Source organism: Patella vulgata, chromosome 7 (assembly GCF_932274485.2).
Source record: "Patella vulgata chromosome 7, xgPatVulg1.2, whole genome shotgun sequence".
NCBI classification, from domain to species: Eukaryota; Metazoa; Mollusca; class Gastropoda; family Patellidae; genus Patella; species Patella vulgata.
In genome coordinates this window covers 6,301,322-6,320,425 of record NC_065885.2, presented here as the reverse complement: position 1 = coordinate 6,320,425, position 19,104 = coordinate 6,301,322, and the positions used below count along the sequence as shown (strand labels likewise).

The window sequence follows — 19,104 nt, the reverse complement described above, 5'->3', positions numbered from 1 at the left end:
TTCTATCTGATATAGAGTGATGTAACTTAGTGTGTAGTTGATAATTAGTTTGAGTGCTCAATACTTTTGAAAAAAATAAATGTGCGATTAATTAATATGTGTCATTTATTTTGGGATTTCGGAGGGGGACATCAGCCTCACTGTTGGCTTGTTTCTTCTGTTGGATCCCACTTTTGATATCATGTATAAAGAATACGATTATTTGATTATTTTATGAAAGAGAAAAGAGAGAGAGAGAGAGAGAGAGAGAGAGAGAGAGAAATGGGGTTTAACGTCCACTCGACACAAACTAGGTCATTTCGGGACTAACATATGGTTTAATTTTATTTCAATAATTCGCTTGTGCCTAGGGGTCTTTAGCAGTGGGAGGAAACCTGAGGACCCAGAGAAAACCCATGAGGTTAGACAGGCGATCCTACTTCTTGTCATGTACAACTGGGGAATCGAAACCACGCCGGTTGACTCAATGACAGACTTTATGGTACAGCGCGCACGTGCTAACCATTAGGCCATTCACCCCCCAAAAGAGAAAAGATAAATCTGTACCTGGTTATTAATTTCCTATTGTGTCTGCAGGATGCCATTCCTTTCACATATATAGACAATCTCCTACAAGTCTTTAGGGGGGTTGGATGGCTGAATGGTTAGCGTGCGCGCGCTGTATCATAAAGTCTGTCATTGAGTCGACTGGCGTGGTTTCGAATCCCCGGTTGTACGTGGCAAGGAGTAGGGTCGCCTGTCCAACCTCGTGGGTTTTCTCCGGGGCCTCCGGTTTCCTCCCACTGCTAAAGACCCCTACGCGCAAGCGAATTATGTAAATAAAATTAAACCATATGTTAGTCCCGAAATGACCTAGTTTGTGTCGAGTGGACGTTAAACCCCATTTCTCTCTCTCTCTCTCTCTCTCTCTCTCTCTACAAGTCTTTTTTTGATATAAAAAATATTAATACTAGTAGATAAAGTAAAAACAAGAGAGGCTTTGCCGGTTTTTTTTTTTACTTTATCGACGAGTGTTGATATTTTTTTTATATCAAAAAAGACGAGTAGAAGAATTTATCACTCAAACCTTTCCTACGCGCACACAAATAAATAAATATAATTCTTTGCTATTGATTTAACTTTTACTGAACTTGATTACATTACGGCGTAGTGAAACAAGTACATCATTTTTTGACAACAAGTCATCCGTTGCAAAGTCCTATATATTGACCCAGTGTTTCCTATCAGGTTATGGACTATATATTAACCCGGTGTTTCCTATAAGGTTATGGACTATGTATTGACCTGGTGTTTCCTATAAGGTTATGGACTATATATTGACCTGGTGTTTCCTATAAAGTTATGGACTATATGTTCACCTGGTGTTTCCTATCAGGTTATGGACTATATATTCACCTGGTGTTTCCTATAAGGTTATATGGACTATACATACATACACCTGGTGTTTCCTATTAGGTTATGGACTATATATTGACCTGGTGTTTCCTATAAGGTTATATGGACTATATATTAACCCGGTGTTTCCTATAAGGTTATGGACTATATATTGACCTGGTGTTTCCTATAAGGTTATGGACTATATATTGACCTGGTGTTTCCTATCAGGTTATGGACTATATATTCACCTGGTGGTTATATGGACTATACATACATACACCTGGTGTTTCCTATTAGGTTATGGACTATATATTCATCTGGTGTTTCCTATAAGGTTATATGGACTATATATTGACCTGGTGTTTCCTATAAGGTTATGGACTATATATGGACCTGGTGTTTCCTATCAGGTTATGGACTATATATTGACCTGGTGTTTCCTATCAGGTTATGGACTATATATTCACCTGGTGTTTCCTATAAGGTTATATGGACTATACATACATACACCTGGTGTTTCCTATTAGGTTATGGACTATATATTGACCTTGTGTTTCCTATAAGGTTATATGGACTATATATTGACCTGGTGTTTCCTATCAGGTTATGGACTATATATTCACCTGGTGTTTCCTATTAGGTTATGGGGAGTATTGTAATTGAGAACTTTTCTCCAACTAGATCCAAAAATAAGTTCCTTTTTAATAAAAAAAAAAGTAGTTCCTTTTCAATTAACCAAACAAATTAATGTAAAGCAATACCTCCTAAGGAGATATAGGGGAGGTTGGATGGCTGAATGGTTAGCGTGCGCGCGCTGTATCATAAAGTCTGTCATTGAGTCGACTGGTGTGGTTTCGAATTCCCGGTTGTACGTGGCAAGGAGTAGGGTCGCCTGTCCAACCTCGTGGGTTTTCTCCGGGTCCTCCGGTTTCCTCCCACTGCTAAAGACCCCTACGCGCAAGCGAATTATGTAAATAAAATTAAACCATATGTTAGTCCCGAAATGACCTAGTTTGTGTCGAGTGGACGTTAAACCCCATTTCTCTCTCTCTCCCTAAGGAGATATAGCTCAGTAGATTATGAAATATATCACACAAGCGATATCTACTGTAGAATGTGTTATTGGGTGAGAAAACAATTTTTTGCTTTTCCCCAACTCTTACACATAAAACTGATTTAAAGGGGCATTATGTAAGATTTGAGATATAGAGCTGGTCGTTCTCGCTATAATATTTCAAAAATAGATAATGTTAAATGAATGTATTGAAAATTTTATTCAAATTTGAGCGAAGTTTTGATTTTACATTTTTAAATTAAATGGCCAACCGTTCTAATCTACTTAAAATCGGAACCATCCGATGTCATCGAGAGTTGATAATGGTCTTGGCATGTTAATAAATGTCTAATCAATAATTTATATAACATTGAAAGCCCAAAGACAGACCTGCAATAGGCAGATTTAGCTGTTACATAATGCCTGTTTAAGATTCAATTCTTTGAAATTTTAATTTGATGGCATGTATATTGACTGGCAGCCAAGTTCTCCTGCCAGACTGTCAATTTCACTGCAAGTCAATCATGACCGGCAAATACAATTGAAACGAAAGCCTTGATTTACAAACTTTCATCTGAAATTAAGCCCACTTGAGATGTTGATGAGATATTAAATGGTTTTCCTTTCACTTGGTGTGTTAGGAGAGTGATTGTTATTTATGATATTCTCGGCTAATAATTCTCTGAATTGACAGAAAGGTTTGAATATTTGCCCCCGTATTTCAGCTTTGATGTATTATCGGTTCAACTAATGAAGACATTAACTATATCTTATTGATTGAGGATGCAAATTAAAACACCAGCTCTCTAGCTATATATATCACGTATACATAACTATAATATATCACGTATACCATCTCAACATTATATACAACTATAATATTATACAATAATATATCACATATACCATAGCAACAATATACACAACTATAATATACCATAATATATCTTTTTTATATGACCACAAAAAGAGAGATTGTAAAATCGTATTTGATGTCTTCCCTTGGCCGTCTAAACAGGTGGGTTTAATAACGCGCAAACAGTAAACTATCTTCCTGGCAAAATGGCGATATGTGCTCATCATGCATGATTAACTCTAACCTTTAAATGATTATGTCAAATTAGTTAAACTAGCACACTATGCTTTTCAGTGGAAACAAAATATTGCTTTCTGGAAGCACACTAGTATTTGATGTAAAGAAGCTACCAGGTTTAAGGGGGGGGGGGGGGGGATGGCCGAATGGTTAGCGCGTGCGTGTTGTATCATTAGGTCTGTCATTGAGTCAACTGACGTAGTTTCGATTCCTCGGTTCTACGTTACACGTGACAAGGAGTAGGGTCGCCTGTCCAACCTCGTTGGTTTTCTCCAGGTCCTCCAGTTTCCTCCCACTGCTAAAGACCCCTACGCACAAGTGATGTATTGCCTGATATGTCCTGAAGTAACCTAGCTAGCTATATAGTCTGTGTCGAGTTGACGTTAAACCCTATCCTTCTCTCAGAAGGCTATATTGTGAAATATCTTTGATCCTTGTCTGTTAAATCTCCATTTCATTTTAGATGTTTAATCCTATAATTAGATAACTTGAATTTATACTCTCGAATAGAAATGTCTGGCAGCTCGGAAATTGGATTATTCCATCTTGTACAGAAGTGTATAGAGTTACGTTTAGTGTGTACAGTTCACAGCCTTCTCCTTTTTCAAGATCCTTATCTGCAGACGGCTTGACATCTCCAGATCCCCTTTTATCTCCAGATCCTAGCTTCTTTACATCCGGAGATCTTAGACTAATTACAGATATCTCCATATCCTTAGACCTCAATTCCTGATATATCAAGACTTGCATACCTCTATAATAGATTCAGGATCTTGAGTTTTTAGGGTCTTGGGATGGGTTTTTTTCAGGATCGTGTCGAGATAAAAGTTGTTTTATTTTGTCATCTAGTCTCCCTTATTACACAACAGCAAAATATTGACAAAGCGATTTTTCAACTGACCATTTAAGACGTTGTGAAGGATCTTTTATTTTAAGAGAAAGAGAGAAATGGGGTTTAACGTCCACTCGACACAAACCAAGTAATTTTGGGACCAACATATGGTTCAGTTATATTTCAATAATTCGCTTGCGCATAGGGGTCTTTAGCAGTTGAAGGAAACCGGAGAAAACCCACAGGTGATCCTATTCCTTGTCCGGTGGGGTTGGATGGCCGAATGGTTAGCACATGCGCACTGTATCATAAGGCCTGTCATTGAGTCAACGGGCATGGTTTTGAATCCCCGATTGTACCTGACAAGGAGTAGGGTCGCCTGTCCAACCTCGTGGGTTTTCTCCGGATCCTCCGGTTTCCTCCCACTGCTAAAGACCCCTATGCGCAAGCGAATTACTGATATAAAATTAAACCATGTTAGTCACAAAATGACCTAGTTTGTGTCGAGTAGACGTTAAACCCCATCTCTCTATTTCTCTCTCTCTCTCTCTCTCTCTCTCTATCTCTATCTGTTAACATTAGCCTATTTAGCTACAACAAAGTAAAACTCCATTTCCTATCAGTAATTAATGGCCAACACATTTACAAAGATAAACGGGTGATGAAAAACATCATTTCATATCATTGTCTTCCAATTACCAAGTTTTGCTTTTTTAAGTAGGATTGATTGCGAGAAATAATGGTTATAAAATGTAATGGTGGCTGATGTCTCTCCAGGGACAATAACCTAATGGTGTCGATATATTGTAATATAAATCTTATGACAAAACAACCATTTTGTTACATTCATCACCTTTATAGAGATGATATAAACTTTGACGTGTATATATATCATATTTCATTAATATTAACGTATAGAACAAAGCTGACAGGATTGTTACCTGCTCAGGTGGGTTGGATGGCTAAATGGTTTAATGCATGTGTCTTACATCATAGGGCTGTCACCGACTCAAGTTGCTAGGTTTTGATTACCATCTGTCGAACCTTCAGTTTCCTCCCACAGCTAAAGATCCCCATGCGCAAGGAATTATTAAAATATGATTAAACCATATGTTAGTCCTGAAATGACCTAGTTTGTGTCGAGTAGATGTTAAACCTCATTTATCATTTTATTGGATTAAGTGTAATCCAACTTAAACAGGGGATCACGGTGGTTAAGTGGGTAAGACGCTGGCTCGCTAGCCTGGAGGTCGGGTGTTCGTTCACTGTATTGGCCGAGAAAGTTCATCCATACTTTCCGGCGGGGTTTCCCCTTGTCAGTGATGCAGGATGGAGGGCCTGACAAGGACAGCTGTCTAGTCTTTCGGATAGGCCGAAAAACCGAGGTCTCATGTATATATTGGAATGCACGAAAAAGATCCCCTGGCAGTTGGAATTTGATATAGAAGTAGGCGATAGTGCCACTGTCCGGGCAAAATTTCCCTCATAGCACACTGTATGGCGTATGCCCGTCTTTATTAGCCCAGCATAGAAGCAGAACAGTAGGACGTTAAACCCCATTTCATTTCATTTCATTTCCACTTAAACACTGCTGGACTCATCGCTAATTCCTGTTCCAAATTACGACTGGTTAAGTCAGGTCAACAACCAATACATATTTTGTTTCAACAAACGGGATAGTTCTTGGAATTCCAACAATGGTACTCAGTAGAGATTTGGTTGGACAATAAAAATAGACACACTCCATCAAAAACCCAAGTTTTCGCTCTAGGTTCAGTAATGGCTAGAGAGGGATTTTGTCATTGAGTTGAATATTAAATTCTAGACTTTGATTAACAATTTTTTGTCCCTTAATGTTCTGAATCCCCTGCTAACTTACGTGAACTTATAGAACCCTATAAACCCAGTGGAAATCTGATAATCGCAAGATCAGATATCTAAACGTTTTTTTTCATACACTGCGCCACATTTATGGAATGAAATTCTCCAGTTCTTAACGAACTCTTCGAATGTTAATCATTTTAAAAACCAACTTAAAGATACATTATGCAAGAGCTAAATCTGCCTATTTGCAGGTCTTTCTTTATAGGCCTGAAATGTTATCTAAATTATTAATTTATCCAGACCATAATCAACTCTCGATGGCATCGCTAGCCTGCGATGTTTATTGGATTAGGTTCTGATTTGTTGTTCGACTTCCATTCATAATTTAATCATGAAATGGATAATCAAGACTATGTTTTTTATCCTACCGACTTTAGTAATGATGATCGAGGCTAGGCCGAAAATTCAATCGCTAAAATCTCGGCTTAGACCGAAATTTTTAGCAAATCCCTTTACAGTATCTACTTTTTAACTATTATAGTGAGAACTGCCAGCTCTTTATCTAATCTCCCATAATGTATCTTTAAATCAAATTAACACAAGGTACAATTTTATGGATACACAATTACTGAGTTTAATACTAAGCGACGTTTCGGCGAGGATACTCTCATCTTTATCAAGCAAATGATACAGGTATGCGAATAGTAGACAAATATATACACAATATGCAACAAAAATAACAATCAAATACATTTAAAACTTAAAACCTTTGATACTGGACTGGTGTTTTGGGGGCTATACTATATACCGGAAAACACAATGTTATACTGAATACCGGAAAAAATACCGGAAAAACACTAAATACCGGAAAACACACTAAATACCGGAAAACACACTAAATACCGGAAAACACACAAAATAGGTAACTCGGAGCCTGGTCCTCTGGAAAACACCGGAAAAACCTAACCCTACTAACCCTAACTCCTCGCAAACAGAGGACCAGACTCTGGTTACCTATTTAGGGTGTTTTCCGGTATTTAGTGCATTTTCTGGTATTTAGTGGTTTTACAGTGTTTTCCGGTATTCTGTATAACATGGTGTTTTCCGGTAGTTTTCTAGTGTTTTCTGGTGTTTTTCAGTGTTTTCCGGTATATAGTATTGCCATGTTTTGGGGAGTTATCCATTGAGAATTTGATCAGATTGTTTTATAATATGTAGATCTGTTTGTTAATGAGGTCTATCATATATATATATCTTTGTTTCTTTACTCAGTTTTAAAGACATATATATATCTCAACTTTGTAAACCGTCTTATCTGGATTTTGTATAAATGAACAAATTATTAGTATAATACGTAGCTGTTTGGTGGTGTGGTATATACAGTAGCGTGGTGGTGTCCTTGTAGATTGTGGAACATGGCCGTCTTTTACCTTTTTTTGACAATGACCAATCAAATTCTTTTATTTATTTTTTTTTTTTTAGAAACTCAAAGTTAACATAAAGAAATAATAAAATAGATGTGTGTTAGGCAGGGTTTGGGGGTGGTTCAAATGTCTCCATTCACGAAAAATCAGGTTATTTCAGGCAAAAATAACGAAGACAGTAATAAGGATATAATTTTCAGGGCACAAGTGCAGTTTTCGGGCTCAAGTGCAGTTTTCGGTCAAATTCATTTTTATATTCTCTACTGGGAGAAAAACATTTTCAATTTTAACCTGGAATATGTTGAACAAAATGATAGTTAAGATGACTTATGTATATGTAGCTCAAGAAATGAAATGAAAATGAAATGAAATGGGGTTTAACGTCCTACTGTTCTGCTCCTAACCTGGGCTAATGAAGACGGGCATACGCCATACAGTGTGCTATGAGGGAAATTTTGCCCAGACAGCGGCACTACGGCCTACTCTTATATCGAATTCCAACTGCCAAGGGATCTTTTACGTGCACGCCAATGTGTACACGGGACCTCGGTTTTTCGTCCCATCCGAACGACTAGACAGCTTTCCTTGTCAGCCCCTCCGTCCTGCATCACTGACAAGGGAGAACCACGCCGGAAAATCTGGATGAACTTTCTCGGCCAATGCAGGGATCGAACACCCGACCTCCAGGCTAGCGAGCTAGCGTCTTACCCACTTAGCCACGTGATCCCCATGTAGCTCAAGAAGACAATATGATAAAAAAAATCTGATTGGTTGTTCTTATATGAGATCTCGGTAATATCACCCCTCCTTTCTCTATTTCGTGACAAGGAGTAGGGTCGCCTGTCCAACCTCGTGGGTTTTCTTCGGGTCCTCTGGCTTACTCCCACTGCTAAAGACCCCTAGGTGCAAGCGAATTATTGTGTCGAGTGGACGTTAAACCCAATTTCTCTCTCTCTCCCTTTCTCTATTTCATTAAAAATTGGTTATGGCTTTTATTTATTTGGTGATTGGTTTTTATTTTCAGATCCGTGCGAGAAAAATAAGTGTAAAGAGCCTCAGGTTTGTCAACTTGACGAACTCAGAAAACCAATATGCAAATGTAATTTTATATGTTACGAGGACTTTGAACCTGTCTGTGGTAGTGATGGCAGGACATATAGTAACGAATGTATGCTTAAAAAAGAAGCCTGCAAGGCACGAAAAGAAATACATCTTACTTACAAAGGAAAATGCAGCACAGGTTTGTAGTAAAACTCTTAGTAATGAAATTCATGATTTCAAGTCGTAAATAAATATTTCTTCCTCTCATAAATAACGTGATTGATTCAGCTTGAGGCCATAAATCGGCACTGATATGCTTTATTACCGATATGCCATATTCTAGGCAAGTCATAAATTTGCCATACGGATAGGGTTATTACAAGGATATTTGTATGCAGGGCGTAAAATTGACTCACAAATTGGAATGATCCAATCGAAGATTTGAAGCGTACTCGTCGAAAAATCTGAACATTTTATTACTCCAGGGAAATGGAATGAATATTCATATAGATAAATTGGTTGCTTTTCGTTTAATGCTTTGCGAGAAAAACCAAGAAGATGATTGCTTTGTGTTTCTTAAATTGTTTTGACTTGGTAGTTGTCGTGATTTAGTCTTCATTTAGGGAAGAAGTATTAAAGGTCACCAGAAAAGCTTCAATGTTTGTTTAAATAAAGCAAGTAATTATGTTAACATGTCCTTTCGATAAGTATAACACGAAACCGAATGTCAATATTGCCTGCAACAGTTAAATTTCAAAGTTAGTAATTTCCGCTGTTCTCCGTGAGTAGTCGTAATTTTCCGTCAATAAACAATCTGTGATGTCATTTTAATCCTTCTGCTCATATTCCAGTCTATATTTCTATAACCATAAAGACTAAAATGACGTCATGTATCATTTATTGACGAAAAGTTACGACTACTCACGAAGAACAGCTGAAATTAGTAACGTTGAAATTTAACTTTTGCAGGTAATATTGACATTCGGGTTCATGTTAGACTTATGGAAAGTATATATTGACATAATTACTTACATTATTTCAAAAATTTATGAAGCTTTTATGATGGCTTTTAAGGAAATACCGAACTTGCATACTCGAAGATAAACGTGAATTACTTACATTATTTCAAAAATTTATGAAGCTTTTATGATGGCCTTTAAGGAAATACCGAACTTGCATACTCGTAGGTAAACGTGTGTATTTATTTATTTATTTACCACATGGTGTACATGCAGTGGTGGAGACGCAGGATATTGGGTTAGGAGGGATGTACCACAAAACACCATTGACACACTGATTTTTCAAAATTTTCTCAGAGATTGACTCCCTAGAGGGAACCATCTCACCTACGAGTATGTACTTTGCTCCTATGAGCAGTCGCTTGATGGAATTCCAGCCCCTATTACAAAATCAATATTTAATAGGAATTAAACAATGGCGCTGTAAACAATACTTGCATATAAGGCAGACAACTCTCACAGGTCGAGGGGGGTTGGATGGCTGAATGGTTAGCGTGCGCGCGCTGTATCATAAAGTCTGTCATTGAGTCGACTGGCGTGGTTTCGAATCCCCGGTTGTACGTGGCAAGGAGTAGGGTCGCCTGTCCAACCTCGTGGGTTTTCTCCGGGTCCTCCGGTTTCCTCCCACTGCTAAAGACCTCTACGCGCAAGCGAATTGTGTAAATAAAGTTGAACCATGTGTTGGTCCCGAAATGACCTGGTTTGTGTCGAGTGGACGTTAAACCCCATTTCTCTCTCTCTCTCTCTCTCTCACAGGTCGGAGATTCCTCTGTAATATGAAAATCTGGAGTATTGCTAGGTTCCCACTGTCGTGCGTTGCGTTACGATAGGATTGTCCCTATTGAGTCCACGATCTTTTGGGGGGGTTGGATGGCTGAATGGTTAGCGTGCGCGCGCTGTATCATAAAGTCTGTCATTGAGTCGACTGGCGTGGTTTTGAATCCCCGGTTGTACTTGGCAAGGAGTAGGGTCGCCTGTCCAACCTCATGGGTTTTCTCCGGGTCCTCCGGTTTCCTCCCCTGCTAAAGACCCCTACGCGCAAGCGAATTATGTAAATAAAATTAAACCATATTTTAGTCCCGAAATAACCTAGTTTGTGTCGAGTGGACGTTAAACCCCATTTCTCTCTCTCTCTCTCCACAATCTTCTACATGCAGATACGTTCAGATACGATCGACACGATTGCTATGACTGACCTCAATATATGATAAGACCTGATAGGATCACAACGATTACTCAACGATTAAAACCATGATTTCAATCGTGGCACGAATCGTGATAGTGGGTGTCTGGTATTAAAGGCCATACTATATCATGATGATGGTGATACTATTGATTGCTTGCATGATTTAATTTAATTGAGAGTCAAAATATGACTATTATTGTTTAGTGTACGGATATAAAATGGTTATTGTAAAAAATGTTATTCTTTCGTTGAAAATTTACATGCTTATTTTGGGGGAGCGGGGGATAAAAAAATAAATTTATTTATGAGAAATGTTAAATATTGTGATTATTAAGTTATATATTTTTTTGATTATAAAATAAATTATTGTGTTTGGAATGGGGTGGGGGATAAAGATTGAAATTTATTTATAAAAAATGTTAAATATTGTGAATATTAAGTTATGTATTTTTTTTGATTATAAAAAAAATTATTGTGTTTGGAATGACGATTGTCTGTTGAATGATGTAGATTATGAATTGTGTCTGCATTTATATTGTCATTTTGAATATTATTATGTTTTTTGCGATTTATGTAAAGATTTTATTTTTGATATATTAGCTCTCCGAGTTCTAACTGGAACAGTACAAGATGAGTATAATAACAAACATGGTAAATTACCTCTCTCCTGTGATCTCTTCCAGTCCTTTCTCATTGGTCGTTTCACATGATTTGTTCCTCTGATCATCATTTCACAGATTATTAGACTACAATATTGTGAAATTAGAATCTCTAATATTTCTAATATCATTCAAAAAATGGTTCAGTTCCGTTCAGTAATTACAAAGTTATCATGAATTGACACTATATTTCGAGTCTCTGATTGTCATTTTACAGATTATTAGATTATTAATCTCTAGTGGACTACAATATTATGAATGTTGAATCTCCAAAAGGGGTTTCACTCCAAAAATGGTTCAATTCCGTTCAGTTTTTACAAAGTTATCATGAATTGAAAATTGGCAACGGATTATTAATCTCTCGGATACTACAATATTGTGAAAGTTAAATCTCTAAAAGGGATTTCACTCTAAAAATGGTTTAATTCCCTTCAGTTTTTACAAAATTATGATGAATTGAAAATTTGGCAACATTCGGCATCCTCAGCAGATGCTATAAATGGGTTAAGCTCAAATCAAACCAGTGCCACCTATAATCTTATCTGAAAATCTTTTGATGGGCCTCTTTTTAATCTTAGCCAAATGATTATCTACCTTGGATATATTCAGTGGCGGCACCGGGGGGGGGGGGCAAGGGGGGGGGGGGGGCATTTGCTCCCCCGTTAATCTGCTCTGCCCTCTGTTTGCCCCCCCAATGATTTTAGAAATTAAAAAAAAGTATTTGTGATACGTTTCGGTAATCAATACCTTCTATGATGAATAAATCCCACATCCCCACTCAGTCATAAACTTGCATGTTGTAGAGCATTTCTGATAGTCTATTTTTCAAAATTTTCTTGGCGAGGTCCCCAATGGACTCGCTACTTTGGCACTCACAAGGGGAATTCGTTGAGGTTCGCAAGTCCGTTCGTTTGACATTTTGTTCTCTAGTCGGATAAACTAGTGATTAGGCGACGAACGGTATCTGGGCAGATCTATTTATCTCGACGATTGGTGCCTGACAGAATACTGTAAGACAGCATTTCCGGCAGTCTATTTTTCAAAATTTTCTTGGGGAGGACTCCCTACTTTGAAGCTCGTGAGTGGGCTTCGTCGTGATTCGCAAGTCTGTTCATTTGACACTTTACCTCCTCGATCAGTGCCTGAAATACTGCCAGGCTGCATTTCCGGCAACCTGTTTTTCAAAATTTTCTGGGGGAGGCCCCCTACCCCTAGTTGAAGCTCGTGCCTTTGCCCCCTTAACCTTGAACTTTGCCCCAGCTTTGCCCCTCCAATCACCGACGGCTGGCGCCGCCACTGGATATATTATTATTTACTTCTTAATTAATTGCTACGTCATCAATTTTCACAAAAATAATTTTAGCCAGGGGGATATCTTCCTTGGAAATTCCATTTTATGTTTCTTGATTATATTTTACGTCATCAATTTTGAGTTCATTTCAACGTGGATTAACTCATGAAAAACTTAGATATTGTCGAAAAAATACAAATGACTTTCAGTGACTCATTCAATTTATTTAAAATATTTCATTTAACTTTTATTATTGGAGTGTAAATTGTTTAAAAGAAATAAGATCAACATAGGAACAATCGTTTTTGCGCAATATTCAGACCAATAAGGAATGGAACACTCTTATACTCACAAATTCCAACTTTTCACAAAATTAAATAAATATGATATATATATATATTTTTTTTTTTGTTCACCATTCTCAGTTTTCTAAAAGTCACTCTAATCCAGTTCAATAAATTTGATATTGAATGGCCTTAATTTATGGTACAAAAATTAAAAAAATATTTCAAAATAATCTGAAAATCAAACCTTTTTTGATTAGAATTAGAAGATCTGACATCAATGACATTTTTGAATGGGAAGTTGAGAAGATTTTAAAAAGTTTTATTATGCTCTTTTTCTGTAGAAATACAAAGAAGGGTTGCGTAATGATATCTTTTTGCCTTTTTATTCACTCTTATTGGATTACGACATGCAGTGTTGTTACCTTTTTTTTCAAATATGCAGGGATTGTTTACCAGGAAGACCTCAATTGAAATACAGAATAATTTGATGGCATATAGCTATTTGAATCGTAAATTTTAAACTGACTGTGTTTATTTCCAGTGATATTTTGCTTTTTAAAGCTTATGAATGTTAGGTGACTGAACAAGGCAGGAAATTAAAGAGGACCGAATCAAGGGTACACACAGATCCCGCAAAATTTATTCTTGTGTATGATCATGAACAAATGTTTTATTTATCCCATCCCTGGAGATCAGGGGTTCGATCCCTGCATTGGCCGAGAAAGTTCATCAGGATTTTCCGGCATTGTTTCCCCTTGTCAGTGGTGCAGAACGGAGGGCCTGACAAAGACAGCTGTCTAGTCGTTCAGATGGGACGGAAAACCGAGGTAACATGTATACATTGGTGTGCACATGAAAGATCCCTTGGCAGTTGGAATTCGATATAAGACTAGGTCGTAGTGCCACTGCCCAGGCAAAATTTCCCTCATAGCACACTGTATGGCGTATGCCTGTCTTCATTAGCCCAGTCGGAGCAGAACAGTAGGACGTTAATCCACATTTAATTTCATTTCATTTCCTATTTGGGGGTTTGATGGCTGAATGGTTAGCGTGCGTGCGCTATATCATACAGTCTGTCATTGAGTCGACTGGCGTGGTTTCGAATCCCCGGTTGTACGTGGCAAGGAGTACGGTCGCCTGTCCAACCTCGGGGGTTTTCTCCGGGTCCTCCAGTTTCCTCCCACTGCTAAAGACCCCTACGCGCAAGCGAATTATCTAAATAAAATTAAACCATATGTTAGTCCCGAAATGACCTAGTTTGTGTCGTGTGGACGTTAAACCCCATTTCTCTCTCTCTCTCTCTCATTTCCTATTTGTCCCAACCATTGATTTGCAAAAGAATTATGACTCGTGTTATCGTTAATTTGTAGTCATGGAACCAAATACAATCAAAGACAATTTCAAGTCACATGTTCACCAGAATGCTATCAGCCCACTGTTGATTGGCTAGTTGAACATACGCTTGCACTTTAATTGGTCAACTGGGTGTTACCATGTGTCTTGTGATTGTCTATGGCTGGTTGATTTTGAATTAAATACCGGTATATAGATGAGATGAAAAATCAGAACTTATTTTAAAAGTTGAAAAAAAAAATAGAACAGTCATACACATTCAAACAACAAGTTTTAACAGAATTTATTTTGTCAATCTAATTAAAACACAGATCCTATTTCGTTTTGTTTTTTATAGTTCAAAATTTTGTTTTACTTGTCTACACAACACTAGAATCTGGAAGAGTTGTTATATAACTTGGTTCTGGTTGAAGTGAGGGATTAGCCAATGAAATGGTCTGTTACAGCGAGTTCTTGGCTTACGATGCACAGTACTGTGTAAACCCCTAGAAACGTCAACACTGATTGATTAATCAATGTCTTACGTCATAGGGTCAAAACCTGCTCGTACCACCCCTGCTACAACCTCCCAGTAGAACCAGTCAGTTCTTCATGTAGTGTAGGCCATCGAAAGTGTAAAAAAAACCCGAAATAAAATATAGATCTGTATTTTAATCAGATTACTATTTTGTCTGAGTTATCTGAAACCAGTGTACCCCTCTCACTTGGCCTTCATTACCTTCCTGCCTTGTTACATCCGTTAACTTTTAACATTTCAAAAGCAGTCGTTAGTAGTAATAAGCAGCGACTGTCCCCTGAACAAAGAGGTCTTGTCCAGTTTCGTAGTGTTATGATTTTATCCCCCTCCTCTCTCCCTCTGCCCCCACAGATGGACTCTTGATGTTGTTGTTTCTGTCAGTTTTTTGGTTGCTATTGGTTACTATTTCAGTGATTTGATATCGTAACGATGTATATTTTAAAGAGAGAGATTCTTTGTTACAAGTATATTCGTGTATTTGGTTTCGTGTTTGTATTTTTCTTTACAGATCTGTAATTTGATAAATGATAAATTTCTTTGAATTTCAGAGCATTGTAATTGATTTAGCATGGAAATTTCAGAAGTTGAAACATTATCGACTTAAATCAAATTTAGGAATAGCCATAGTGTCTCATATTCACGCAACACTTCACACAACGGTGCACCAATTATACAGAGATCTCTAGCATTTGGAAAAGAATCGATCTGGAAGAAAAATATTTCGATTGTTTTTTGTTTTACACTTGTTTATTTGAGTTTTTTTTATGCATGATTATAGTTTGTTACGATAGATAATAAAGTGCATGATTTAAAAATATAGCTAGAATATTGTAAATAGACTTTAAAATAAAATATGATTTTAGTGGCATTTAGCGATTGGAAACATACGGGCCTCGGCTGCAGGACAATATATAATGTATTAGATAGACGCTATTGAATTTATGTAAATTTAAAATAATCCTCCGCAGTTTAGTTTTAACAGATAGTAGAATAAATATCTCCTTACTATTCAAATCAACATGATTGGGGACAATTGAAGGAAAGCATTCGATTAAAGTTAAAGGCCAGTCATATTCATTTCCTTTTGGTATTTGAAAGTAGAAAACGACCGAATGCATGAACGACATATCTTATCTTATATCAAACCAGCTTGAATAAAATTTATATGATTTTAGATTTCAACATTTTTGATATCATCAAACTAAAGTGGGCATATAATTGTGCCAAAAATATGATAAAATATTGATATGTTCCCCTGGTAGGGTGCTTCACACACATCAAATGGGCCGTGGGAGGGAGGGGGATGTATATGTATAGATATAAGGCAATTAGAGCAAGGTTCTTAATTTATTTTGAAACTGACTGGCCCGAACTGGGTCAGTTAAAGTCGTTGTCAACAATAGGAAATAATTCCAACTTACGATCTTCTATTCCCTTTAATATAACCATGGTTCTTTATAATAATCTGTTATGTAGAATATCATAATTCTGAGTACGCTAATATTTATGATTTACGGTACCGCAAAAAATGATTTATGTCACCGGTTTCAAGTTCATGTCTATGATGTTAATGAATAAACGACTGTGAACACATGTTTCAACCTGTGGTTGTGCAGGAAGGAGGGCCTGACAAGGACAGCTGTCTAGTCGTTTGGATGGGACAAAAAAAACCCCAAGGTCCTGTGTATACATTGGAATGCACATAAAAGATCTCTTGGCAGTTGGAATTTGATATAAGAGTAGGCCATAGTGCCACTGCCCAGGCAAAATTTCCCTCATAGCACACTGTATGGCATATGCCTGTCTTCATTAGCCCAGTATAGGAGCAGAACAGTAGGACGTTAAACTCCATTTCATTTCAACGTGTTGTTTATTATTTCAGGTAGTAATCCATGTGACGTCATCAGGTGTGGTCCACAGGTGTACACATGTTTCAACCTGTTGTTTATTATTTCAGGTGATAATCCATGTGACGATATCAGGTGTGGTCCCGAGGAGGAGTGTAGTATAGACAGACAGGGATCCGCGTCATGTATCTGCCCCACCCCCTGTGAACCGGTGATGAGACAAGTCTGTGGTAACGACAGTGTCACTTACGATAACGAGTGTGAATTACGTAGGAAGTCTTGTTTGACCAAAAAATTTGTCACAGTTGCTCATACAGGAGTTTGCGGTAAGTTTAAAATTAATAGACATTTCTATCTTGGTAATATGTGATTTTTCACATTTTGACTTCTGAAGCGTGTGAATAGAATATTTTAAAAGTTTGATTTTGTTAAAGTTGATTTTAGAACTGACATGGATGGCTGTGGGTGTAGTAGCCATATTTAGAATCTAATAGAACCTGCTCAGATACGTAACAGATCCATGTCTGTCTCACGCAAGGTATAAATAAACACGATTGATTATATATCGTAGGTAAATTAGTATTGATTGACAAGCCGTTAAAAACCACATTGTTATTAAATAACCTAAAATAGCAAATGGATCTTCTGTTCAATTTTCTTGTGTTAATAAACAGTAACGTAATGTAATGATCAGATATATATAAAACCAGAATCTGATTTTAGCGTGGACGACTTCAGGATATTGTATAACCCTTTTAACTCGTGTCGTCTGGACCCAAACTCGGCCATCGTTTTCCTGTTATTTCCTCCCTCCATTTCGGATATATACAAGAGCTCATAATTAAAGTTTACAATAACAGATTACTTTTAATTTAGCTAAGGCTGATCTTCATTGTTCGAGACAATAAACATCACTTTTAATTTGGAGAGGTTTCAAGATGGAGCTAGACATGTAATAATCTACTCGTATTCATTTTTTCTCGGGTCGTCTGCTAGATACAATCTTATCAACTAAAATCAGTCGGCTATATATTTAGATATCACAGTATCTTATTGTATGTTAGAATAAAAAAGTGGAGACTGGGTTTTGAAAACGTTGACTCTTTTATGAAAGCGACTGGAGTGGGGGGGGTGAAAGAGTTGACTCCTTTATGAAAGAGACAGGGGAGGACTGAGCCGCAACACTAATTCACTTGTGGATTATGTACAACAAATCCATTGTAGATAAAATCCCCTTGGACAAAACCGTATTTGGAAAAAAAATCTCTATGGTGACGCAACCCCCAAGTAATTTGCAAATATTTTTTCCTATGTTCCTCATTGACAGCTCCTTAATATGAATTTATTTCCAACGGACTTGGTTTTATAGGACAATTGTCAGGTGGACGGACGTTTTTTACCAAATTGGTTTATATAGCAGCAAGGTGGCTTGGATGGCTGAATGGTTAGCACATATGCGTTGTATCATAAGGTCTGTCATTGAGTCAACTGGCTTTGTTTTGATTCCCCAGTTGTACGTCACCTGTCCAACCTTGTGGTTTTTCTCCGGTCCTCCGGTTTCCTCCCACTGCTAAAGATCTCTACGCACAAGCAAATTATTGAAATAAAATTGAACCATATGTTAATCCCAAAATGATGTAGTTTGTGTCGAGTGGACGTTAAACCCCATCTCTCTCTCTCTCTCTCTCTCTCTCTCTCTCTATCTCTATCTCTCTCTCTATATATATATATATATATAGGAGCTTATAGTACCAATACTACAATATGAGCTAATTTGTTATGGTTAGGATCAGAGTTGGAGTTGGACTTTAAAAGAACCCTGTGACCTAAATGTTGAATTGTCTAAAAACCTTGTTTTGTCAATAGTGTAACACTATCTTAATGATAACAGTTTAGTAAACATATAACGTAACGTAGCTATAAGTTCAGGAATTGTAAAGTAATCTAGCAACGTCCTGATGTTGTAAAACTTGCAGTCGTTGCTTCAGGAACATGAATCTTAATATGATACAAGTACTTTGTCACAATAGTGGGCTTTGTCCTGTTTCCTTACCTGGTTGCTTGATTACAGATTCTTGCAAGCTGCGACGGTGGTGTTTACAGGTATTTTCCCTGCGATTAAAGAATATGGATTGTTTTATTGAGATTATTAACATCGTTTGAATTGTTCGTACTATTTCAGGAGGAGATGTACCATGTAGAAATTTTAAATGTGAATATGATGCCGAGTGTGTGGAGAGGGAAGGTCAGCCATCTTGTGAATGTAAAATATGTACAGAACAATATGAACCTGTAAGTTT

General features: G+C 37.3%; 1 protein-coding gene across 1 annotated transcript in view; it reads left to right on the top strand.

Annotated features, from left to right (window-relative positions):
* Window positions 1–19,104, top strand: part of LOC126828111 (agrin) — a 243,955-nt gene that overhangs the window by 199,904 nt on the left and 24,947 nt on the right. The window contains exons 5-8 of the mRNA XM_056102221.1: window positions 8,629–8,844; window positions 11,451–11,501; window positions 16,915–17,130; window positions 18,987–19,096. Coding sequence (XP_055958196.1) covers window positions 8,629–8,844; window positions 11,451–11,501; window positions 16,915–17,130; window positions 18,987–19,096 — 593 coding nt within the window. The remainder of the gene's footprint in view (window positions 1–8,628; window positions 8,845–11,450; window positions 11,502–16,914; window positions 17,131–18,986; window positions 19,097–19,104) is intronic.